We start from the raw sequence: 26320 nt of genomic DNA, 5'->3' as shown, positions 1-26320 counted from the left end.
GCCCTGGAGTCAATATATTCTGTAAACCCGATAAGCCCCTCACTTGCAACTTTCTACCTGTGCCTGTCTCATCTCCTGATGTCTTCAATAAATCCTTTGTTTCTGTATCAACGCCTGAGCAATTGATTTGGAGAATTGGACTCAGAGAGGGGGAACTCTCACACCTGATGCTCCAAATATGGAAAATGAAGTGATTCTGCTGGCATGGACTCTACTTCAATCAAACAAATGCTCCCATATTTTTAAGTGACGATATCTGAGAAGCCAGTGTTTAATCTGGATTCTGAGATTCACATGGAGATTCGTACTGCGTATCCAGTATGTGAGTTGCTAGAGTATTGGTCTAAGGTCGCTTATGCATGGGAGCTTTACCTGAGGTCCGATGCTCGCTGGACCCACACTTCCTTCTCGCGAAGCCATACACCAGCAGTCTCCACACTCAAAACAAGAAGCTTGTGAGTCCCCGCCCCTTGAAATGTCACTTTGTAATTGGCTGCAGTGCTTAGAAGTCCCCCCCTCCAGAAACCCAAGGGCCGGGTCACAAAGCATTTTAAAAAACAAAAACAAAATGGAGCTCCCTAAAAGGAATGGGAGAGGGGCAAGGGAGAAACCCAAGCCTCATTTCTAAATGCCTCACTTCGGCTCAGAAAGAACTCCCAGGAAGCAGGAAGCATTTGAATCCCTGCCCCGTGACACACTGCTTTGTAACTGGGTGAAGGTATTTCTGTGAGAGAAACGTCCCTCCCCCAAGCTTGCGTGTCCCTCGCTTTGCCTTCTGCACAGGGATTTCACCTGGGTTGAGCTCAGGGGAGAGGGAAGAATTGGGTTAACAGAGGAACGGGATTTGTGAGGGCTGGCAGCAAGGTCACCTCTAATGGAGAGAAAACTCATGCATAACTCCAAGGAACAACCGAGACAGACTGGGGGCGAACATGAGTGAAAGTACCTATGCATAACCAACCTGAGATTGGGGAGATTGGAATTCTAATTCCCACCTAGCCATGAAGCACTCTGTGTGACCTTGGGCCAGTCACGCAACCTCAGCCTAAGGGATAGTTGTGAGGAAAACAGAGGGGGTATTTCCTTTCATGCCCTGACCTGGATGGGCCAGGCTAGCCTGATCTCGTCAGATCTCAGAAGCTAAGCAGGGTCAGCCCTGGTTAACATTTGGATGGGAGACCACCAAGGAAGTCCAGGGTTGCTGTGCAGAGGAAGGCACTGGCAAACCACCTCTGTTAGTCTCTTGCCAGAAAAACCCCAAAAGGGGTCGCCAGAAGTCGGCTGCGACTTGAAGGCACTTCACACACACACATTTCCTTTCATACACAAATGAAATATTTACTCTAATTGACTCAGTGAAGGAGTTCATGACATCTTTCCTCTCATCTTACAGAGTCCTCTTTCTTTGATTGAGATTCAGACTATTACAAATGAAAAAACCCTATATTTTTACAATTGACTGATTAATCGCTGATGGCAGGTGGTATTTTGAAATATTTCATATTGAAATGATTTCATATAGATTATTAAGTAGGTTCAGTCTATGCCCCTGAGCATATCCTCACTGAGAGAGCGTGTGACTGGACTGGCCAAGGTCTCCCAGCAAACTTCATGGCAGTGTGGGGATTCAAACCTGGGTCTCCCAGATCCTAATCCAACACTCTAACCACTACACTGAGCTAACTCACAGCTATCCTAGCTGGAGGGTCACCTTATACTCAGCTCTACAGAAACAATGTAATCTGCAGGCCTTCAATCAAAAGAGATACAGTTTTGCAAGAACATGCAGCAAACCCGCAGAAATTTGCTCCTCCCTTCTTCAGCCCCCTCCGTCTCCAGACTTGACGGTGTTTATCAGTTGTGAGAAAAGAAGAAAAGGATTTGCTTAACCTTTCTCAAATGATGAGAGCAATACATGCACTAGATTCCCTAGAAATGTCACACTTGTTTCTTTTTCTTTTCCAGTCACCACCAAAGGTGACACGTGTAAAGTATCTCTTTCAGTATTTTGTAGCAACATGCTAGTATTTCATTTGCTTTACTGGCAGAGTTACACCCTTTAGGATGGTGCGGTGGATCCCACAATAGATAGATGAATGACGAAATAGATAACCAAGCAAGCCAGGCTAGGATTCATAGCCTTTAAACCCGTGTGCCATGAGAAAGACATTAAATCACTTGAGCTCTTGGGTGTCCGAAGTGCTCATCCAGCCAAGATGCTACCTGCTGCATCTCTGCACGATTCCCTGCCCTGGCTGTCACTGCATCAGGTGTGATCGGATCAGTGTATGCAGCCAAATTCTTGCCCCCTGAGGAGGGTGCCTGTTGTGTCTTTTGGAAGCATGTCGAGGTCAGTGATTAAGGCAGAAACATATTGGGGGTGGAGGGGTTGTTCCTCTGAAACCCTCTGTGTGAGAGAATTGTGCTTCCGACCTGCCCCTCCCCTCCAAATGTCAGCCACAGCCATGAGAAGTTCAGGAAATGCTGCCCGAGGCCTCCTTTGCCTTTTCAAGCTTCAGCCAGCTCAGCCAGCTTCACTTTAAAAAAAACCAAAAAACCGAACAAACGCTGCAGTTCTGAGGCCTGGTTTCAACAGGACAGCCCAGGGGGGAAGTGAAATTTCATGGGGCAGGGAGAGAAAAGCATTTTTTAACATGGCACAGAGGAAGAAGGGGATGAAAAGGAATAGGAAAAGAAAATATTGATCAGCCCTTCAACGGAACAGCTGACTGCTGCCCAGAGGATCTTTGGAGCATGCTAGGAAATGTAGTCCTACATGTGCCAGAGGCCGAGGCCAAGGGTGGAGTGCGACGTCAAAACAGGGTGCTACTTGTTATGCTGCTTTGGCCCCTCTCTGTTTGTGTCTCTGTCCACCACCACCACCCCCTTTCTGGTTGAGGAGATATGAGGGGGGGAGCCTAAAAGGTAGATGAAGACAGAAGCAAGCAGTAGCGTTGCCAACCACCAGGTACTATCTGGAGATCTCCTGCTATTACAACTGATCTCTAGCCGATAGAGATCAGTTTACCTGGAGAAAGTGGCCACTTTGGCAATTGGACTCTATGGCATTGAAGTCCCTCCCCTACTCAAACTCTGCCCTCCTCAGGCTCCACCCCAAAAATCTCCAGGTATTTCCCAACTCAGAGCTGGCAACCCTAGCAAGCAGTGGAGAAGGAGCAGGGATTCAAAGGGCAGGCCTTAAAAAGCAAGGGAATATGACGATCTGCCCTCTCTCCTATTCCATTAGGGTTGCCAGTGCTGAATTGGGAAACACCTGGAGATCTGGGGGTAGGTGCATGGGTAGAGCCTGGGGAGAGCGGGTTATGGGGAGGGGAATGACCTTAGCAGGGTATACTATCCATCCTCCAAACCAGCCATTTTCTGCAGGGAAACTGACCTCTGTAGTCTGGAGATCAATTGTAATTGTGGGAGATTTCCCAGTGCCACCCGAAGGATGGCAGCCTTGCATGACATCCACATGTGAGGAGAGAAAAACCCTCACCTGGCAACTGTCCAGAAAGGGGGGGGAACCAGTCATGCCAGTGGAAATCTGGCCAGTTAGCAAATTCCTGGAGATGTGGGAGTGGAGCCTGGGGAGGTCAGGGTTTGGGTTCGTCAGAATACAAGATATGGGTGATTAGGTTGGGCAGCAATTCAGTAAAATAGGGAGGGATCCTCATATGTCACAGAGAGACTTGCAGCCCTGATACTGGGGATGCAAAAAATTGACCATGTTGTAATGTATGTATATAGTTAGGCGACATGCAGGGGAAAACCTAGGAGCTTGAGTCCTGGACGAAGGATCCTAAGTCCTGCATGTGCCATTGGTCCAAACCGGCTTGCGCCATTGGCCCTAAGACAGCACGCGCCATTGGTAACCCGGGGTTGTTTCCCACCTATCATGGATCGGGGGGGGGGGGAGTGGTGCGGGCCGGCCAAGGGAGCATATAAGCAGGGCCGTTTGCACTGAGTTCTCCAGTTCTGTTCTGTTCTACAATAAAGCTTTGTTGTTGGAACTCCATCTCAACCTCGTGTGTCCTCCCCACGCGGACTTAACAACGTGGAATTTCATGTGCTCCAGATAACATCAATACTGCATGATATTTTTACAGTTCTGTGCTAGATACCAAGCTCTATACTAGCATAATAAGAGAATTATCCCATCTCCTCTTCATCTTGGACAAGCTGAATGACAAGCGGCAGAGTCTTGGTCAGCTTGGAGTGCCTGAGAAGCAGTTCCACACGTGCCTGAATTTACTTTTTGCAGGACCTACATATAGGGTTGCCAACCACCAGGTAATAGCTGGAGATCTCCTGCTATTACAACTGATCTCCAGCCGATAGAGATCAGTTCCCCTGGAGAAAATGGCCACTTTGGCAATTGGACTCTATGGCATGGAAGTCCCTCCCCTCCCCAAACCCCACTCTCCTCATGCTCCACCCCAAAAACCTCCCTCCAGTGGCAGAGAGGGACCTGGCAACCCTACCTACATAGCAAAGGTTTCTACTCCCTCCAAGGTAACACAGAGTTTTTTCTCACCTGCAGGATGCGTGGAGTGACCAAAAAGGGCAGCTGCACATGGACTCTGAACAGAACTACAAGCTCCTTAGAGCGCAGAAAACCTCCAAGGGACTCTATCTGCTGTTTAAAAGGCCCTTTGGAACTTGCGACCCCAAGGACTATCTCATAGAGGTATCACCCCTCTATGTCCGCCTGCCGGACATTTATGCCCAATTTAAACGTGGTGCTGGCAGGACAGAAGTGTTCACCTGTGCAACCCAGTTAGGGTTGCCAACTCCAGCCTCAGTGGGATATAAGGCCATAGGGTCAACCCTCTGAAGCTGCAATTTCCTCCAGATGAACTGATCTCTGTAATCTGGAGATCAGCTATAATTCCAGGAGCGCTTCAGGCCCCACCTGTGGGATGGCAGCCCGACACATCACATAGTTGGCATCTAATTGAAAATGGGTCCTTAGCCACTATGTGTAGCCTGCAAGAGATCCCTAGTGTGGGCAGGCATTATGCAGGCATTGTGCACAAAACAATGTCACCTGTGTAGACCTATGTCACGCAGGTGAGCTCCTCAATCCCACAGACCCGGTGCTGGGAGTTATGCCCATGGCATTATGGCTTATATTTACAGCAGTCAGCAGGGAAGGAATTTTCTAGATGCTAAAATTTCATAATGTGCATGGTGAATTCAGATTTGAATTTTAAACATGGAATTTTACTGTCTAATTTTTACGTGTTTTAGGGAGCAACCTTAGGGAGATCTAGTCAGAAGTAAGTCTTATTTTATTCAATGGGACTTAATCCCAGAAAAGTGTTTTTTGGGATTGCAGCCTTAAAAGATTTAGGAATTCTTGATATGCCCCCTCCTCCCACAATTATTTTGATTTTGGCAGGGGCTAAACATGAACTCTCACATGTTATAAAGTATGTTTTGTGCATTTTTAACTGTGCATTTTATTTGGTACCACGTTCTGTTGTGTACAAAAATGAGTATGTGTTTCAAACAGAGATCCCATTGGTGTGTCAGATACGAAAATACCAGGAGCAAGACAGATTCAGATTTATTATTAATACAGCATAAGCCAGTGAAACACATGTATCATTTATACAAAAGGTAAAAATCAGGAGCATGTCAAAATTTAAACTAACTTACGCGCCAAAATTTGAAGTTAATTGGGGGGGTGGGGGTGGAATCAAGGATTTAACAACCATTATGCTAAGTACTTTATCAGGGAAGGACAATTCTCTGTTTGGTGGGCAGAAGTCCATCTAGCAGCAAGGCAGGCAGTAAGAAATTATGTAGTTTGGCAGTTCAGAGCTAGATTGTGAGGGGTCTCCTTGAGCAATGAATGAGGACAGGCCTCTGACCTGGGAGCTTTAGGTCGGCCGCTGGATAGATACTCTGGTGTCACCTGATTCCCTAGGATCATCTGCACTGTGGGTACAGAATGTACAGAAGTACTAAAGAGGGCAACCAAGACTTTTCAGTTTAGAAAAGAGACTACGAAGGGGGTACATGAGTATTATAAAATTGTGCATGGGGTGGAGAGAGTAGACAAAGAGAACTTTTTCTGTGTGTGTGTGTGTGTGTGTGTGTTAATACCGTCAAGTCGCTTCCGACTCATGGCGACCCTATGAGTCGGAAGCGACTTGACGGCACTTAACACACACATGCACAGAAAAAGTTCTCTTTGTCTACTCTCTCCACCCCATGCACAATTTTATAATACTCTTTTTCTACCTCTCCCAAAATAGTAGAACTTGAAGGCATCCAATGAAATTGATGGGCAGTAGATTCAGGATGAACAAAAGGAAATACCTCTTTACACAACAAGTGATTAAAATGTGGAATTCACTGCCAGAGGATGTAGTGATGGCCACAGGCATAGAGAGCTTTAGACAGATTCATGGAGACTAAAGGTGACTAAAGGGAACCTCCACATTCAGAGGCAGTAAACCCCTCATTACCAGTGCCAGAAGGCAACATCAGGGGAAGGCCTCCATCTCTAGGCCCTGTTGCTGGCCCTCCAGAGTAACTGGTTGGCCTCTGTGAGAGACAGCATGCGGGACTAGATGGACCCTCATTGGTCTGATCCAGCAGGGCTCTTCTTATGGGTTATGGGCCTGATATGCCAGCAACTCCGCCTCTAGCCAGCAGCTTCAGGGGCCTGGGGACCTAACCCTTGAACCACATGATTGCTAGTTTATGCCTCAGGGGCTGGCCATCCTTCTTGGTGAGGGTTTCCAGTTTGGCAGACTGGCAAATGCACATTCTGCCCTTTCTTCTAGGATGGCACTGTGCACCTGATCTATGGGATTCTGGAGAAACCAGTCTCTTCCCTCCAAGCAATCAATGTTTCAGCGGTACTCCGGAAAGGGTTGCAAAGGGTGCAGCTGCTGAAACCCGAGATCAGCATTCCTAACCTGCCTGCAGATCTGAAGACCATGGAAATAAGAGCCCCTAATGTGGTCATACCCAGCCAGGAGACCACCTACTGGTGCTACATTACCGAGCTTCCTGAAGGCTTTGCAAAGCATCACATTGTCAAGGTAGGTGGCAGAGCGAGCCAGGGTGTCAGGCTTCAGTACCCCATTGCATCTCAGCAATAAACTTTACTCCAGACGTACAGAGAGTTTAAAGATTTATTAAGAAAAGCTAACGAGTCAGTAGGTCTAACGAACTTAAGGTCAGAATGCAGGTATGGGAAATACAGGCTATCTTTATAGGGAACATACAATACATTTGGTTACATCATTGGTAGGACATGAAAGGGTAAGCTACATCAAAGGAAGAGTATTTGTCACCTCGAGAGCAGATAGCAGTTTTACCATTGGAAAGCTTACTTTGAAGTGGAGATCGCTGCCTCCGGTCTTCACACCGATATCTCAACTTCCCATGGGAAAGGAAGTGGCTTTGATACTAAACATATGCTTATCCGGGGTCCGAATGGATGCCCTGGCTGACACTCCGCCTCCCCAAAGACCCTCCCCCGGGACATCCCGGTTTGGCGGGGTAGAGTCGATGAAATTCTGCTACCAGGGTGGGGGCTTTTACGTGCATAGCGGACACCCATTAATCGTGGCTAGAGTTCAGATGTTTCCAATGCACGAGATACTCCAGCTGGCCCCTCCGCACCTGAGAATCTAATACCTTGGAAATATCGAAGTGTTGTTCCCCCTGCACCATGATCGGGGTCGCAGCCATGGGTTCAGGGTGCCATTCAGGTGCTGGTACAAAAGGTTTTAACAGACTTATATGGAATACCGGGTGTACCCCCTGCAAAGTTTTTGGCAGTTCCAACTCCACCGTAACCTCATTGATAACCCGGGAGATTGTGAATGGCCCCACAAACTTCTTTTTTAAAAAATTATTTTTATTATTTTCTACAATTCAACAAAAATAAACATATCTCAACAATATATTCAGTTGTAACTACTTGTAACAAAAAAAGCTCATTGCTATTACTGAGAATATGTTATCTATAGTATTCAATGCAATCTGCTATATATGACTTCCCCGCATCTTCTTCAGTCACTAATTCTACTGGTTAACACTTTTGCATTTCAAATTAATTTCTAATCCTTATTTTCTCTCATACAGACTTGCTTTAAGCTATCTATACTACTTCTATAAGCAATTTCAAGTCCTACCTAGTTATAATATTATCATCATTGTCTCTATATAACATTCTATTATTCTATAATGAAGGGATTAGATCAATACATAAACAAATTTTCCCATTTAAAAATTCATCAAAGTAAATCCACCGTGCCTCCCTTACACCCCAAAAATAAGCATCATCTTAGCCATTATCTTGTTTTGGGAGGGGATCTGCCAGTCCTCCTTTATTTCCCAATCCCCACCCCCCATTTTTCAGTATAGTAGCTGCAATTCTGGCCTCTGAAAATGTAAAAGAAGATCCCAGTGATTGTATCCATTGGCTTCTTGTTAAAATTTCCAACAGCTTCTTAGTAAGATCCTTCGTCATGTCTCCCTCCATCGCTGGCTGCCAGGAAGTGTTTTCTTGGGATAATAATGTTCCTCCTGTCAGCAGTAACTCAGACAAGTAGATTGTAGAGGTATTGAATTCTCTCATGTTGCTCTCTCTCATTGCCAGCTGGTCATTTGCAGCTACCTCTTTAAGAATAAATTGTTCTAATTCATTGTCATTATTTCCAGATTTTATCACCATTTCCACATAGCATTCAATCGTCATCTCCTTAATAGAACCTTTTTTTCTATTGACATAATTGTTGTCGTATCTTGGGTCTTCATATCGTGGATCTCCTCAATAATTGTATCCAGTTTTCTATTAATTGGTTTAAATAGGATATTCATCATCTCAGCTAGTTGAAATACTTGATGTGAGAGCGCTTGTTGTTTTTCAAAGACTAAATCTTGTTGCACTGCAAACATGTCCATTTGTTTGAGTAACATCTCTTCCATCCTCTTGTTTGACATATCTGCTTGTATTCTTATATAGAAGCAGGCTTTGTAATTTTCAAGATATCCTCAATTACGCTTCAAAGCTGCACACATAAAGAAAAGGAAGTAGACAGGAAACTGCAGTATCATAGACCCTGCGTCGTCTCCTCTCGGTGGTTAAGTGGTAGGAACGATTTGATGGTTACACCGGGGAGATTCACTTCAAGTCTTCCAATCTGCCCTGTCTTTTCGATGGTAACAAAGCCCTTCTTATTATCTTCTGGTCTTAAGAGGCGACGTGGCTGGACTGATTGAATCAGAGAGAACCGGAAGTGGGGGGGGGGAGGTTTTCGTCTCCCTCCCTCCCCTCAAAACATTTAATTGGTAGTTGTAAAGTCATTCAAAAGTCCCTTTTATTGCGTCTACTCACTGATCAAGTTGATAAGGTCTTAGTCAGTTCATTTAATAGCATTTGTTTATTTAAAAAGTCTCGTTACGCAGGGCAGGGAGTCGCTGGTTTTCGTAGGTGTTTTTATCGTCATTCAGGTCTTCTCAATCAAGATAAAGGCAAAAAGTGTCTTTTTACTCACTCTGACTTCCAAAGGTGAGGCTTCTTGTTCTTTTCATAGATTCTTTGATGTTAATGTATAGAGGAGGTCAAAGCCTAAATCCAAAGAATCGTCCGTGCAATGGTAGCCCCTATGTGCCGGCGGGGACAGCTTCAAAATCTCCGAGAGGCTTAATAAAAGCTCTCTCAGAGAATATGGGAGTCCAACTGCTCTTGAAGGCTGCAGGGGAATTTCCTGCTTCCCGATCCACTATTTAGGACCGAGTTGGGGTGCTTTTTGCACTCCAAATCTAAACGACTCTTGGTGTCTCCTGGGAGCCCCCAAGAAACAATGGCGCTTGGACCAAACGCTCTACAGGAAGTCTATGGCCCCACAAACTTCTGACTTAGTTTCTTGCACGGACATAAAGATCTGAGATTCTTGGTGGAGAGGTACACCTTCCCTCCGACCTTTAATTCCCATTGGGGTGCCCTGTGCTTGTCTGCCTGCACCTTGTACTTTTCCTTTGCCTGTTCCAAATTTTTTACCAGCCAGGGCCAAGTGTTCCGCACTGTGTTGGCCCATGCTGATACTTCGGGGGGATCGCCGCCCGGCGGGAGGAGTACGGCCCCTAAGGGTCCAAAGTCCATTCCATAGATCGCTTTGAACGGACTTATACCGGTAGCAGAGTGTACCGAGTTATTATAGGCATATTCTGCCAATGGCAGCAGGTTGACCCAATTGTCCTGGTGATAATTCACAAAACAACGCATGTAACATTCCACCACCGTGTTAACCCTTTCGGTTTGCCCATCCATCTGCGGATGATAGGCTGAAGACAAACCCTGTTGTACACCTACAAGTCCTAAAAACGCTTTCCAAAATTTTGACAAAAACACGGACCCCCTGTCACTCATGACCTTCCGTGGAAAGCTGTGCAATCTGAAAATCTGGTGTACAAATAAGCGAGCCAATTTGTTTGCGGAGGGCATCCCCTTGCAGGGGACGAGATGAACTTGCTTCGAGAAGAGATCTGTAACCACCCACAGAACCGTTTTGCCCTGGCTAGATGTGAGGTCAGTTACGAAATCCATCCCGAACACCCGCCAGGGAGCCTCTGGAGACTCTAGGGGCTTGAGTAATCCAGGGGATTTCCCCATTAAACGTTTGCTCGTTGCACACACGGGGCAAGATTTTACGAACACATTGATGTCCTGGCGCATCCCCGGCCACCAGAACTGCCTTCTCACCAGGTGCAAGGTTTTCACAAACCCAAAATGTCCCCCCGTTTTGGAACTGTGGCTCCATCCCAACACCTCCCTTCGCAACTCCGTGGGGACGTAGTGTTTATCCTCGTGGGCGCCTTCTCCTAATAGTACCTGGGATGGGAGTGACTTCTCCCTCCGCTCTCGCTGAAGAGCCTCCCCCCACCTATGCTTGAACGCTTCTGGGAGCTCCTCCGGGATTGCTAAGGAGCGGGGGGTAGTTGCAGGCGGCCCCTGAGGGGGGACCAGGACCGACTCCACTGCCCTGTCTCCTCGCTCTCATTGAGAGGACTCTCTCTCCCCCCCTGCAACCATGACCGGAAGATCCCCTGGGATCGCTGGGGGTGGGGGAGCAGAGGCAGCCCTCTCCTGAGAGGAGTCAGGGACAGACCCTCTCGCTGCTGTGCGGGATTGGGCTCTGGTCAGGACTCCTGTGCTACTCCCCTCCGTAGCCAAGCCCAGGTGTTCCCGGGTGAAAAGGGAACCCACCGGCAGCTTGACTTGACATTCGTATTGCAGCAACCGGGACAGCCCGTTGGCCAGGCAGTTGTCCTTTCCGGGCATGTGTTTAATGGTGAAGTGGAATTTGGAGAAAAAGTCTGCCCAGCACAGCTGTTTGGCCGACAGCTTCCGCTGACCCAATATGGCCTCAAGATTTCGGTGGTCCGTCCAGACCTCAAAGGGTTCCGCCGCCCCCTCCAGGAACTGCTGCCAGACCGTGAGGGCATGTTTGATAGCCATGGCTTCCTTCTCTCCGACTGGCCAGTTTAGCTCCAGTCCGGAGAATTTTTTCAAAAAATAGGCACAGGGTTTAAGCACCCCTTGTTCATCCCTTTGAAGGAGCGCACCTCCCATTGCCTTTTCCGAGGCATCTACTTGAAGGGTAAATGGTCTAGAACAATCTGGGTGAGCCAGGACGGGCTTGGAGGTAAAGCGCTCCTTCAGAGTTTCGAATGCCGCCTGACACCGGTCTTTCCAAGGCACTTGGTAATGCGCCAAGGTGGCCTCCTGCCCCTTCCCCTTGGTTTTGAGTAGATCGGTGATCAGTAAGGCTATTTTGGCAAAGTCCTGAATAAAACCTCTATAAAAATTTGCGAAACCCAAGAACTGTTCTACTTGCTTGCGAGTCCTGGGGGGTTCCCACTCCCATACCACCTGAACTTTTTCAGGATCCATAATCAAACCTTGGGGGGAAATAACATATCTGAGAAAAGACAACTGGTTTTGGTTGAACGCACACTTGGACAGCTTAGCATATAAATGATTATCCCTTAAGCGAAGCAAAACCTCCCACACCAAACCTCCCACACCGGTGTTCCTCGGGGTCCCGGGAGTATATCAGAATATCGTCCAAATAAACAATTACTCCTTTAAACAGTAGATCATGGAGGATCTTATTAATTAATTGCATGAAGCACGACGATGCCCCAGAAAGACCGAACGGCATTACCATAAATTCAAACAATCCGTAACAACAAGAAAAGGCCGTCTTTGCTTCATCCCCCTCTTTGATTCAGACCCAGTAGTAGGCTTCTGCCAGGTCAAGCTTCAAGAACACACAGCCCTCCTGGAGAGCACTCAGGAGGTCCGGGATTAAAGGAATGGGGTAGGCGTTAGACTCTGTAATTGTGTTAAGCCCCCTATAGTCTACACACAGTCTGAGATCAGAGGTCCCCTTTTTTTTCACAAAGAAGCAGGGGGAAGAAAACGCAGCCTTGGACGGCCGTATGAAACCCCGCTTCAAGTTCTTGTCCAGGAATTCCCACAGTACCGCCTTCTCTTGGGGGCTCATGGGATAAACTCGGGCTTTAGAAGGCTTAATGTCCTTAAGTAGTTCTATAGTACAGTCCGTCGTGTGGTGAGGGGGTAACAGGTCACAGTTCGTCCCCTCAAACACATCCGCAAAGTCACTATACTCCGGGGGCAGCGCATGGGTCTCATTCGCAGCGGCATCCCCCCTTCGCCTCCGGGAATGTCATCCCGGCCGTGTCTCTCGCACTGAGGAACCCCAAACACAACCCGCCTCTGTTCCCAATTGATGCTCGGGTTGTGCCCCACCAGCCAGTTGCTGCCGAGAACTACTGGGTAGGAGATCTTAGGTACTACCGTGAAGTGGATCTGTTCCCAGTGGTTTCCCACCCCCAGCAACACTTCCCGAGAGCGCAAATGGACCGCCCCCCCGAAGATCGCTCCCATCCATTTGATGGAAATGCAAGGGTTGGTCCAGTTCTCGGGTTCCAACTTTCAGGCGCTCTACCACAGCCTGATCAATCAAGGTCCGGGAACACCCAGAGTCTAGGATAGCAATGACAGCCACAGGTTCCCCTCCCCGGGGGTTCCGTAACACAACGGGTAGCAGCAGCATGTCTCCCTGGTCACTCACCCTAGACGGAGCTGGTTTGGTTTCTCCCGAGGGTGCCCTCCGTGCTGGCTCACTCACAGAAGGCTGTCCCCATTTTTTGCCAGCGAGGGCTCACTGTAAAGATCCAGGAGATTATGGTCATCTGCCGGTTCTGCTTGCAGAGCCGCCGTCCCGCACCGGCCGGTAGTCCCCTCAGCCGTCTTACGATCCTGGACCCGAGGTGTCGTAAACTCTCGTTCTTGGGTCACCCGGTTGCCAGACCCTTCCGCCGATGTGCCAAGACACTTCGCCGCGAAATGACCCATCTTTCTGCACTGGAGACATGCTCCTTCCCTGAAGCGGCGCGGCCTATCCAGGCTAAAAGTCCCTCGGTTCTTGCTATCCCGCCACAGTTCCACTGTGTTGCCCCCTTTGGTGGGAGTCGCGGGGGTTACCTTTGACGGGCAGTCCTTAGAGAACTGGAGGGTAAGCTTGCGAGTCTCCACCAAGGCCGCCAATTTAATCCAGTTCTCCACCGACTCCGGATCTCCCAGGGTCAAACAGCCGTCCAGCACTTTCCAACGCAGTCCTTCTCGGAAGTGTTGGACTTTAGTGGCCTCGCTCCAGTCCCTTATCTTACAGAATAGGGATTGGAAGTCCTGAGCATACTCACTTACGGAGCGGGTACCTTGCTTCAAACGACGCATGGTAATCTTAGCCTTCTCCCCACTGTGGGGATCCTCAAAACGACAGCACAACGCAGACATAAATTCCGTCAGGGATTTCAAGGTCCCAGGCATAGTTTCGGCCGCCGTTACTGCCCATTCTACCGCTTCCCTCTCCAGAAGGCTGATCATGTACCTGACCCGGACCTCCTCTGAAGGAAAGGTTTCCCCTTGATCCTTCATGAACCCGGACACTTGGAGTAGGAAGTGGGGTAGTTGAGTGCTGGATCCGTCGAAGGACACCTTCAGATCTCTGGCAGTAGGTAGCCTGGGTGCGGGTGCCTCTCTACTGACAGGAGTTTCCGCGGCGGTCAGAGAGCCTGCTGGGGGTTGCTGCGGGGTTTGTCTGAGCTCCCTCACTTCCCCCAGAACAGTACCCAAATCCCTCTGCAGTGCATCCATCCGTGTCTGCAGGTCCCAATTCTGTAGAATCAACATCTGGTTCTGGCCGCGAAGCAGAGCAACTTCCTCCGAGGCGACAACAACCGGGGTGACTGGGGAGCGGGTGAGCGAGGGCTCCTCCAACCGTTCTGTAGGCACGGCCCCTCTGTTTCGTTCCCCCTCTTCACCATATAGGGCGGTTAGTGACCCCCGGTAGAATCCGCTGCCAGGGTCCGACGCCGCCCGTTCATTGGCCCCAATTCTCCGTCGCTGCTCTGCTTGCGTGGGCAAGGAGGTCCACGTTGGCATCCCGGTAAGTCCGGACGGGCACTGCTCAGGACCAAAATCAATCGGGATCTCCTCCCCAGAGAGGAGCGAGTGCATAGGTCGCGTAGACATACTAATACTGACTATTTCCTAAACACAAAAATAAAAAAGAAGGCTTGGAGATTCTGACCTACTGTCAGGCTTCAGTACCCCATTGCGTCTCAGCAATAAACTTTACTCCAGACGTACAGAGAGTTTAAAGATTTATTAAGAAAAGCTAACAGGTCAGTAGGTCTAACAAACTTAAGGTCAGAATGCAGGGAAATCTTTATAGGGAACATACAATACATTTGGTTACATCATTGGTAGGACATGAAAGGGTAAGCTACATCAAAGGAAGAGTATTTGTCACCTCGAGAGCAGATAGCAGTTTTAGCATTGGAAGGCTTACTTTGAAGTGGAGATCGCTGCCTCCGGTCTTCATACCGATACCTCAACTTCCCACGGGAAAGGAAGTGGCTTTGATACTAAACATATGCTTATTGGGGGTCCGAATGGATGCCTTGGCTGACACAGGGCCGGCTCCACGCAGGTCCCCCGCATCATCCCAGGTCTTGGTCACTTCGAGCTCTCACGGTTGCCTTGTGGCTCTATCCTTGCTGACGTGCCCCTTTCTATCCCCTGACAGCAGTCCCACTCTTATTATTTTGCCTGGGAAGGCTCTCCTGCTTGGTCGCCCAACCTCTTTCCTTGCCTGGGCTTCTTCAGCCTGCCTAATCTACTCTGCTTGTTGTTATGACCATGTTTCCACTCTCTACATTTGGCTCCTGTGAATCTTCTTTCAAATGTCATCAGACTCTTGCTCCATTTCATGTTTGCGTGTGCTCCATTGTGGTGTAGTGGTTAAGAGCGGTGGTTTGGAGAGGTGGAGTCTGATCTGGAGAACCGGGTTTGATTCCCCACTCCTCCACAAGAGCAGCAGAGGCTAAATTGGTGAACTGTATGTGTTTCCCCACTCCTACACACAAAGCCAGCTGGATGACCTTGGGCTACTCACAGCTCTCTTAAAACTCTCTCAGCTCCACCTACCTCACAGGGTGTCTATTGTGGAGAGGGGAAGGGAAGGTGATTGTAAACCAGTTTGAGTCTCCCTAAGTGGTAGAGAAAGTTGGCATATAAAAACCAACTCTTCTTCTTCTCTGCCTCTCCTTGCTCTTCTCACTGGTCCTCCTTAAATGCAAAATTATCCCTTCCATCTCCATCTCTACCCTCTTCTCCCTTGCTCCTCTCATCCATTAGACACCCACCCCCCACTCCTGTTGGTGTTCAGTGCCTCACCTTTCTATGCTGGCATCTTCTAAGTGGTCTCATGAGCCTGCCCCCCCATCCCATTTATGTCCTATTGAGATGCTAAGCATGGAATGTTTAGCCTGCTTTTTCAGTACAGTGTCTAATTGCTATAGAAGTCAATCAGTTTCCAATCAATCTCGTTGGGTTATTAAGCCAGCAGATAGGTTTGACTGGGTTTGGAAGAAAATTTCCCGTGGTCAGATTCTCTAGTGATGGGAGGTTTAATCTGTTTGCTGTACTTTGTTCTGTGAAATGATCATCTCTACCTAATAACAAGGGAGTCTGGGTAGAATCGGCCTCTAAGCTTATTGCTCCCCCCCCCCCCTGCATCATTAGCTCATTTCTCAGATATTGCTCCTATATTTTGGATGCTGAAGCAATTCCTGTAATCCCCACAAAACATCTGGGAGCAATGGGCACAGGATCAGAGCTATATGTACTGTCTGGTGTCAGGCAAGCCCCGTAAAACTAGAGAGTTCTTCGATCGGAGAATCTCAGTTTTCATTGTAGTTAACAAGGTTCTAGTCCTCATGGATGCACAGACTGGTTTTACAGTGTGCAGTCAATGCCAAGCAAAACCTCTGAGGGTTGAGGGGAGCTCAGAGGAATTTCTAGTGGTCACGGTACTGACCAAGGAAAGACATTCATTTTGACTTAATTGCTATGGATGGAATAATCCAGCTTTTCTTGGCACATACTTTTTATTTTTAGTGCAGAGTATACACAGGGGGGCCGTGTTTCCACTGTCTAACAGTTGCTTCTCAGCTATTTTAAATCAGCAAGAGGGTAAAAATCTCCTTGGAAATCCTGATCTTTTGAGAGAGAAGAGATAGCGGTTTATTAGGCAAAACACAGAGATGTAAGAAATCCCTGAGAAATCAGGGTGGGAGAAAGTTTTTCCTCTGCATCTGTAATGCAATGGAAACAGACAGACTTACAAAAAGCTCTCTTCAGTTTTAAAAAAGTCTTTCTTCCACTTCCCATCTTGCAATAACACCACTCAGGAGTGCCTAAACCTTGCCTTGCTAGGCAAGACCAGAGCTCCATCTAGCCCAGTGGCAGAGCTGGTGCCCACTGACGTGGGTGGGACGGAGGGCAGAGCAGGGGCAGTCTGTGGCAGTTGGAGCGGAGCTAATGGGGGGTGGAGCAAACCGAATCTGGTTTTGTCCTCATCCTCTTCCCCTTGCGATGATACTAAAAATGTTTAAGCACTGCAGGACAGGTCTTAAACGCTTACCTGATCCCTGTGGAGGTGCCAACCTAATGTGTTTGCAACAGCAGTAGGAACAATGTGGGAAAGAAATCTGGCCACTGGCTCCCACCCTTTTCAGAAAACCACTACAACAGGGTAAGGCTTTGGAGACAAAGAAGGGTATAAACTCTGCAGGGCTTCATTGGGCCCAGAAATAGGGTTCCCAACTCTGGGTTGGGAAATTCCTTTCAGATTTGGGGGTGGAGCCTGTGAATGGCGGGGCTGGGGGAGGGGAGGGACCACAGCAAGGGATAATGCCATACTGTTCACCCTCCCAAGCTCCCGTTTTTCCCCCCAGGGGAACTAGTCTAGAGATGAGTTGCAATTCCAGGAGCTCTCCTGGCTCTACCTGGTGGTTGGCAAGCCTACCCAGAATTCCCAACCACCACCACTACCACCAGTTAAATATCTCATTTTCTGTGTTATAAAATAACACAAAGGTTTTTGGACAGATGTAAAAGTTGAAGGCAGCCCCTCGTCACTGAGCAATTAAGCACATATAACCAGCACAAACCAGTAAGGCATGCAGGTTCCAGAAAGAGATTCTTGGGGGCCCCAGCTGGAGGTAGCACTTTTCAGGAGTTCTGGTAATAAAATTATTGAGAGCATGTGCAGAGTGCTTTTAATTTACAGCTAAAGGTGAAATTCTAGGGGTGTTTAATCAGAAGGAAGTCCTACTGTAGTCAATAGGATTTACTTTCAAGCAGTGGTGTATAGGACTGCAGACAGAAAGAGGTTTGGTTTTCTTTGGGCAATGAAGTTTATATATGGGGAGAGGAAACTCCATCTTTTTGTTTAACAACCGTGTTACTGAAAGAGCTGTCTGCCACCAGTCCACCACCCTTCTCAGACTGAAAAACAATATCCCCCCCCCCACACACATACACTCAGTGAGAAGCTGTTTCTGCAGGTAAAATTTAATTGGGGGGCACACATACACCTTTGAATCTGTTCTCCTAGCTTTCCCTGGTTATTCACAGAAAATGGCTGCCATTTGGAAGGAGGAGGGCTAAAAATCCTGAGTGATATGGGTGTGTTTGGAAAACTAACCAACCAATCTGACTTGGGTTCATTCTGTTGTGTAGGGCCTAGGCCTCATTCTGAAAAAAAAAGGAGGCTTTAAATGTACACTTAGCATATTGGGGTGTTGGTAGTAGGGTTGACAACTCCGGCTTAGGAAATCCCTAGAGATTTGGGGGTGAAGCTAAAGGTCAATGGATTCTTATGGATCTGTTGACCAAACAGGGACTCCAAGGGATCCCTAAGGGCAGCTACCCCTGGTGTGAATACATGCGTGGAGGTATGCCCATCGCCTCTGTCGGAAGAGACTTGTTTGCCTGCAATGCTGAGCTAAACAGAGCTCACTACCTACCCCTCCCTGGCATGTCTGGTGAGGACAGTAAGGAGGTAGGCAGGAGGGAGCTGGGAGAACTGAGTTGGTGGGGGCGCCCACCAACCCACCGGCTCTGAGGGACCGGCCTCCACTGATCTAGTCTTAACATTTGGTTTCCAAAGCAGCAACCATGAAGGTCCGAGGAAGCCCCTAAACAGGGCATAAAGTCAACAGCCTCCCCTTGGGGAGAGTCCACTTAGCTTACATGACTAATAGCTGCTGATAGGCCCAGATGTGCATTTGAAAATTAACTAAACAAACTGACTCTCCTGTGTTCTGGAATGTCTGTAATATAATAACCCAGTCATTTAAAACAGCTCTTGGTAATATCCAGAAATGACCATTATTCTGGCACCTCTCTATCTGCTTTCCACAAGGTGATGGAAGAGAAGCAGGAGGGGAGAGGATGACTCTCAGGTAAGCTCACTGACAAGGGCATGGTCCCGCTGGAAGACTTAGCTGATGTATCAACCAAAGAGGATTGTTGCCCTGGCCACTTCTATGCACAGTGTTTCTACTGCTCTTTCATCATTGCAGAGGGCTTTCTTGATTCTGTCACAGATAAAGAGAAATGGTTGCTATTTGGCAGCAGATCTGTTCTCTGCTCTCTTGGTGCCACACCTGCCTGCCCAGAGCAAATATTTTGCTTGGACTCTCTGAAAGCAGGTACTGCAGACTGGGTGGGTGGAGGACAGGGGAGGGATAATCTCTCTCTACCCCATTTATGATGGGGGGATAGAATCAAATTCTGTCCCCCTCCCACTGAAAGACAGGGCCAGGGCTGATTCAGAAGAGATGCCAGAGATCTCTGATGAGAAAAGGTCTGAGTATCTCCTGCCATGAGAGACCAGCAGTGACCAACTTTGTGGGAAGGTGGCTGTGCCCCCTCCCACTGCAAACTTCTCCCCCTTCCTCAGCTCCTATTTGCTGCCTATTGGGCAAAAAAGACAGGCAGCCTCTTCTTCATGTGTACAGAAAGCAAGGGGGGTGTCCTATTTTTTAAAATATAATGTGGATGAGGGGAGTTAACCCTTGCCACCCACTGTGCCTTACAACAGTGTCCGAAATATTACAAAACCCAACTTTGTGATGGAAGGCTGCTAGGCTGGGAGAAGAACACTGAAATCAATGGTGGGTGGTGGTGTCTGGCAAGGGTGAATAGGGGCAGGGTCTCATTCCTCTCACTTATGTTTCCCTTTTGGCTTTCAAAGAGACTCCCCACTTATCCAGGCAAGTGAGGGAAAATCTTGCATGAGGGCAATTCATGGCTGCCTATGCCCGCTCTGCTAGCGAGAATTTTAAAGGTTCATAAAATGGGGACCCTTTCTTTGTCTGCCTGAAATTTGGCTGGGAGCATCCATAGGGTGCAGGGTATAAACCTGAAGAATTTAATCCCAGTTTGATGGGGGAGTGGGAAAGCTAACAGGCAGAAATGTGTTTCCCACTGAAATCAATGTGATGAAAATCCACTATAATTACGAATTGGACCAGCTGCAACAGCAGTAATGGAGTGGTTTTTTTTTTTAAAGCAAAGCAAAATTTCTGTGCACATACTTTATATCCTCCTTGAATGTATCTAACCATTTTAAAAACCATTCTAAATCAGTGGACTCTAGAAGTTACTTGTTATGTGTGGCATAGAAAAGCCTGTCCTTTGTTGGTCTCAAACCTCCTGCCAGTCAACTTCAAGTGACCCTGAGTTATTGATATCTTTCTTCTCCATGCCATTCATAATTTTGCAAGTTTCTCTCATGTCACAACATTCTCTCAGTAATCCTTAAGGCAAGCGGGCCTCAGCCTTGGCAGGATGTGAGCGAAATGTGAAAAATGAACTAATGACGAGGAAAGTCAGCCAGTAGGGCCGTTCCAGCAAAACGTCCTGAGTCATCAGCTGTGGAGATAGTATTCTAGTTGACAAATTGGGAAAATGTGGGTTAGATCCTATTATTGTTAGATAGATCTGCAACTGGTTGACAGATCGTACCCAAAGAGTGCTAGTTAATGGTTCCTCGTCCACTTGGAGAGAAGTGACTAGTGGAGTTCCTCAGGGATCTGTGCTGGGCCCTGTGTTGTTCAACCTCTTTATAAATGATTTGGATGAAAGAATAGAGGGGATGCTTATTAAATTTGCAGATGATACTAAATTGGGAGGGGTAGCAAATACGGTAGAAGACAGAGCCAAGATGCAGGATGATCTTGACAGGCTGGAGAAATGGGCTAGAACTAATAAAATGCACTTCAACAAAGACAAATGCGAAGTTCTGCATTTAGATAGGAAAAAACAAATGTATAATTTATAGGATGAGGGAGACTTGTTTGAGTAGTAGTGTGTGTAAAAAGGATCTTGGGGTCTTAGTAGACCAAACACTGAACATGAGTCAGCAGTGTGATGCTGTAACTAAAAAGGCAAACACAGTTTTGGGCTGCATCAACAGAAGTATAGTGTCCAGATCACTCGAAGTGATGGTATCACTTTACTCTGCTCTGGTTAGACCTCAACTAGAGTACTGTGTTCAGTTTTGGGCACCACAATTTAAAAAAGATGTAGACAAGCTGGAACGGATCCAGAGAAGGGCAACAAAGATGGTGAGGGTTCTGGAGACCAAGTCCTATGAGGAAAGGTTGAAGGAACTGGGTATGTTTAGCCTGAAGAGGAGAAGACTGAGAGGGGATATGATAACCATGTTCAAGTACTTGAAGGGCTGTCATCTAGAGGAGGGTGCCGAGTTGTTTTCTGTTGCTCAAGAAGGTCGGACCAGAACCAACGGGTTGAAATTAAATCAAAAGAGTTTCCGTCTAGACATTAGGAAGAATTTTCTAACCATTAGAGCGGTTCCTCAATGGAACAGGCTTCCTCGGGAGGTGGTAAGCTCTCCTTCCCTGGAGGTTTTTAAGAAGAGGTTAGATGGCCATCTGTCAGCAATGCTGATTCTGTGACCTTAGGCAGATGATGAGAGGGAGGGCATCTTGGCCATCTTCTGGTCACTAGGGGTGTGGAGGGGGGAGGTAGTTGTGAATTTCCTGTATTGTGCAGGGGGTTGGACTTGATGGCCTTGGTGGTCCCTTCCAACTCTATGATTCTATGATTCTATTCTATGAGAGCTGCATGTCAGACCCTGCCACCGCCTCGCCTGATGGAAGGGAGGCAGAACAAAGTGGTGATGCCGCAGTTCTTTGGAAGTCACAGCTGCCCACGGGACAGCCATTCCCCAAGTGGCTAAAATGCACAGTGCAGAGTGATAGGAGGCAGCACCAGTGGAAGAGAGACGCCTCAGAGCAAGTTCAGCTCCCGGTGGCATTCACTAGGGCTGGCAACTTAGCTCGGCACCTTCACATCATTGGTAATTAGCACTCCTAATGAAGAGTAGTCACATAGGAGCTGTCAGACTCATCTCCTGCGTTGTGGGTGGCAGCTGAGGCAGGCGTCTGGAGCCAGCGGGTGCAGGATCTCCTAGCCGTGAGCAAGCCTGTGCTTTAAGCAGGGCCAGGTCATCTCATCCAGTCGAATCTGGCCAGCTTCTGTGGGGGAGCTTCCTTAGTTGGTCATTGCCCAGAGCTGGGTGGGGCACACAGTCTGAATCCTCATCTGACATTTCTCGTGACAAGTTGGGATGAGCACTGATTGAATAGTGTCCGTGACATCAACAGCACACTTGGAACAGGCTTCCACGGGAGGTGGTAAGCTCTCCTTCCCTGGAGGTTTTTAAGAAGAGGTGTCAGGCCTGCTTTCCACAGCTCTAAGCAGCCTGTCAGACTCTGACTGTTTTAGTTTCGATTCCACCAGGTGCCTCTGAAGGCCAAACTGGCTAACTGCTGAATTCCTATTCCAGTGCTATCTCCCGTGGGAACGGCTCCACAGTAGAGGGGGGGGGGCGCCTTGCCCTGTTGTGACTAATACTTTCCCTTATATGCCTACCCTGTACTCCCAATTGCCATTCGTGCCAATGTACCTGTAAGCTCTGCATACCTGTATGTTTTCCATTAAATCAGCTCATTTTTGGACTCTTTGTCTCTGGATGCTGTTTGTGGGATTACCATGGGACAAGTGCTTACAAGAGATTAGATGGCCATCTGTCAGCAATGCTGATTCTGTGACCTTAGGCAGATGATGAGAGGGAGGGCATCTTGGCCATCTTCTGGTCACTGAGTGTGTGTGTGGGGGGAGGTAGTTGTGAATTTCCTGCATTGTGCAGGTGGTTAAGAACATAAGAGCATAAGAAAGGCCCTGCTGGATCAGACCAAGGCCCATCAAGGCCAGCAGTCTGTTCACACAGTGGCCAACCAGGTGCCTTTAGGAAGCCACTAACAAGACGACTGCAGCAGCACCATCCTGCCTGTGTTCCACCGCACCCAAAATAATAGGCATGCTCCTCTGATACTAGTGAGAATAGGTATGCAACATGACTGGTATCCATTCTAATAGCCATGAATACCCCTTTCCTCCATATGTAGAAAAGGGCAAGAGTCCAGTAGCACCTTAAAGACTAACAAAAATATTTTCTGGTAGGGTATGAGCTTTTGTGAGCCACAGCTCACTTCTTCAGGTATCTACCAGAAAATATTTTTGTTAGTCTTTAAGGTGCTACTGGACTCTTGCCTTTTTCTACTGTCTTTCCTCCATGAATATGTCCACTCCCCTCTTAAAGCCCTCCAAGCTGGCAGCCATCACCACATCCTGGGGCAGGGAGTTCCACAATTTAACTATGCGTTGTGTGAAAAAATACTTCCTTTTATCTGTTTTTAATCTCTCATCCTCCAGCTTCAGCAGATGACCCCGTGTTCTAGTATTATGGGAGAGGGAGAAAAACATCTCCCTGTCCACTCTCTCCAAACCATGCATAATTTTATAGACCTCTATCATGTCTCCCCTCATCCGCCTTCTTTCCAAGCTAAACAGCCCCAAGCGTCTTAACCGCTCCCCATAGGACAGTTGCTCTAGTCCCCTAATCATTTGGACTTGATGACCCTGGTGGTCCCTTCCAACTTCTGTGATTCTAACTCGTCCTTGGAACAGTTGTGGACATGGACACACACACATGAAATTGCCTTATACTGAATCATACCCTTGGTCCATCAAGGTCAGTATTGTCTACTCAGACTGGCAGCAGTTCTCCAGAGTCTCAGGTGGAGGTCTTTCACATCATCTTGCACCTGGTCCTTTAACTGAAGGTGCTGGGAATCAAACTTGGTACCTTCTGCATGCAAAGCAGAGGCTCTTCCATTCAGCCTCAGACCCTCCCCTTTTGCCACTGTCTTGAAAAGTTTGTCTTAAATATGTTGAATGTAGAAGGTATAAACAAGAGAACACAAAAGTATTTTTTTAAGTCACTTGGGGGGATTTGATTTGCTGATATGTACAACTTCTCAGTGCAGGTTGTGAAGCCAACTTCCCCTTGCAGCTAGAGATTCTTGAGAACCTGCCCCCCATCTTCATCCAGAGGCTACTACAGGTTGAGTGAGACTGAGGACCACCAGAGCACAGCCTCTGGTGCTGAAGAACCTCAGAAATAACTGTCGCCATCACACCTTCCTCCTCTTCTTCACCTTTGCAGTATGAAGCAGTTATCACAAAGGGAAACGAAGCTCTTGTCCACCACATGGAGGTCTTCCAGTGCGCCACACAGTTGGACACCTTCCCACATTACAGTGGGCCGTGCGACTCCAAGATGAAGCCGGAGCGTCTGAACTATTGCAGGCATGTGCTGGCAGCCTGGGCCATGGGAGCTCAGGTGCGTCCGGCAGAACTGGCCACAAGGCTCTCATGATTAACAATCCTTTCTGCAACCTCCCGTGCTTCCCCTCCAGTTTTTCCATTTCTCTTTCCTAAATGAAACAAAGGCTTTTTATGCATGGCTGTTTCCCTCGCGGTCACCCCTCTGACAACTTTGGGTCTTTGTGTTGATTATGCGTGCCCTTTCCGACCGCCAGAGGTTGCCTTGCTCTCCCCTTGTGTTTCCCCAGATAGACCGATAGCTTATTTGCAGCCCTTGGCCAGATACCCATGTTTTGCCTGGATTTTCAGGGACCTGTTTTATCTCAAATTTGAAAACATGGGCAAAACGCAGGGAAACGCAGGGGGAGAGCGAGGCAACCACTGACGATCATAAACAGCATGCATAATCAGAACAAAGTCCTCAGAGGGGTGACAGTGAGGGAAACAGCCATGCATAAAAGGCCAAAGTAGTCAATAGCTTTGATTGAGAGGCTCTTCTGGTGACTGGGATTGTCAGAAACCTTGATACTTTTTATTTATTGTTATTTATGTGCTTCATTTGTACCCCGCCCTTCTCCACACTGGGGGTCCAAAGCAACCTAGATTGCTCTCTTCTCCTCCATTTTATCCTTCCAACAACCCTGTGAGGTAGGTTAGGCGGCAGGTGTGCGACTGGCCCCAAGGTTTCCCAGCAAGCTTCCATGGCAGAAAGGGAATGCAGATCTGGATGTCCTGGATCCTAATTTGATACTGTAACTGCTACTCCACACCGTCTCTTTGGTTGTTAAGATTTATGCCTGGTGAGTCCAGCATGGCGACTGCCCTCGCCTCTCCTTTGGCCTTCAGTGGAGCGGTCCACCTGCCCTTGGGATGGACTGCTTCAGAATGCAGGTGTGGGCTCGCATTGGAGTGAATGTTCATTTTTCTAGGGGCAGGGAAATTGTTTTTGCAGTGAAAGCATCACATCCTATCGCCCCTGCCCAAGCACAGAGTGATCACTGCCAGGCCAAACTACAGATGAGTTCAGACTACAGAGATCAGTGGTCACTTGCAGTTTTCAAAAAGGTAATGAGCAGCCTCACGCAGCAGCCTTGAAGACTGGGAAGGGGAGACTGCCGGAAGGGAATGTTTAACACTTTCCTCTCATTCCTCTTCCACAACTTAAGTAGTTCCTCTCCAAGGGCTGTTAGCTCAGCAACAGGAAAAGGTGCAGGTGAGAGAAATGGGCCAGGGTCTTGGCTAAAGTTGGACCATGAACATTTCCAAGATCAACAGACAAGTTGCTCCAGTGATCTGGGGAGCTCAGCTTTGGGTAATGCCTGATGACTGATCCCAACCCCAGTCCCTCAAGAAGCCACATTCCAGTCTGTAGCGCAGGGGTCCCCAACCATTTTGAGCCTGCGGGCACCTTTGGAATTCTGACACAGCGTGGTGGGTGATGCCACCAAATGGCTGCCACCAAATGGTTGCCACAGCTTACCTTCAATCACAAAGTGACAATCTTGTGCCATGGTGGCAGCTGCTGCCAAAGCAACACTTTTAAAAATTTGCACAGCCATCAAATCTGCAATGGCCAATCAAAAGCTTTGCTGGGCAAAAGTCCCAACTGGACCCTTCTCCCAATGTCTAAAAACGAGGGCACCAGGAAAGGTGTCAGCAGCATCATGGTGCCCATGGGTACCACGTTGGGGATCCCATGTAGCCCTATCATCTTCTGGAGGATGTCTCTGGCAAGGTTACACAAAGAGTTAGTGAGTGGATTCCGTGAAGGGCTGCAGCTGTGCACAGTTCGCCTGTGTGGCCTGATTAGTAATGTGGTCTCTTGTGGAGCACAGAAGAGGCAGCAGTGGTGGAGACCAGGAGGTGTCTCTGGGAGGAGAAACTGGCTGTGCTCCAATGCAGAGACTCCCTACTGCTCTCTTCTCAGGGCCTGGATTGGGACTTTTGGGAGCAAGACAGATTTGGCCAACTATTGCATTACCTGTCTTCTTACAGGCATTTTACTATCCAGAAGATGCGGGGCTTGCATTTGGAGGTCCCAGTTCCTCCAGATTTCTCCGCCTGGAGGTTCACTACCACAATCCCCTGGAGCTCAAAGGTAAGCAAGATCTGCCTAAATGACAGCCTTGACATTTTTCTGAGCCA

At 48.0% G+C, this 26320-nt stretch overlaps 1 protein-coding gene across 1 annotated transcript in view; it reads left to right on the top strand.

Moving 5' to 3' along the window:
- The window catches only part of DBH (dopamine beta-hydroxylase), a 61155-nt gene that overhangs the window by 10840 nt on the left and 23995 nt on the right, over nt 1-26320 (top strand). Inside the window, exons 2-5 of the mRNA XM_056860190.1 lie at nt 4547-4693; nt 6804-7064; nt 24015-24191; nt 26171-26273. Coding sequence (XP_056716168.1) covers nt 4547-4693; nt 6804-7064; nt 24015-24191; nt 26171-26273 — 688 coding nt within the window. The remainder of the gene's footprint in view (nt 1-4546; nt 4694-6803; nt 7065-24014; nt 24192-26170; nt 26274-26320) is intronic.

The sequence above is a fragment of the Euleptes europaea genome, chromosome 14 (assembly GCF_029931775.1).
Source record: "Euleptes europaea isolate rEulEur1 chromosome 14, rEulEur1.hap1, whole genome shotgun sequence".
NCBI lineage: Eukaryota > Metazoa > Chordata > Lepidosauria > Squamata > Sphaerodactylidae > Euleptes > Euleptes europaea.
This window is presented reverse-complemented; position numbering and strand designations above follow the sequence as displayed.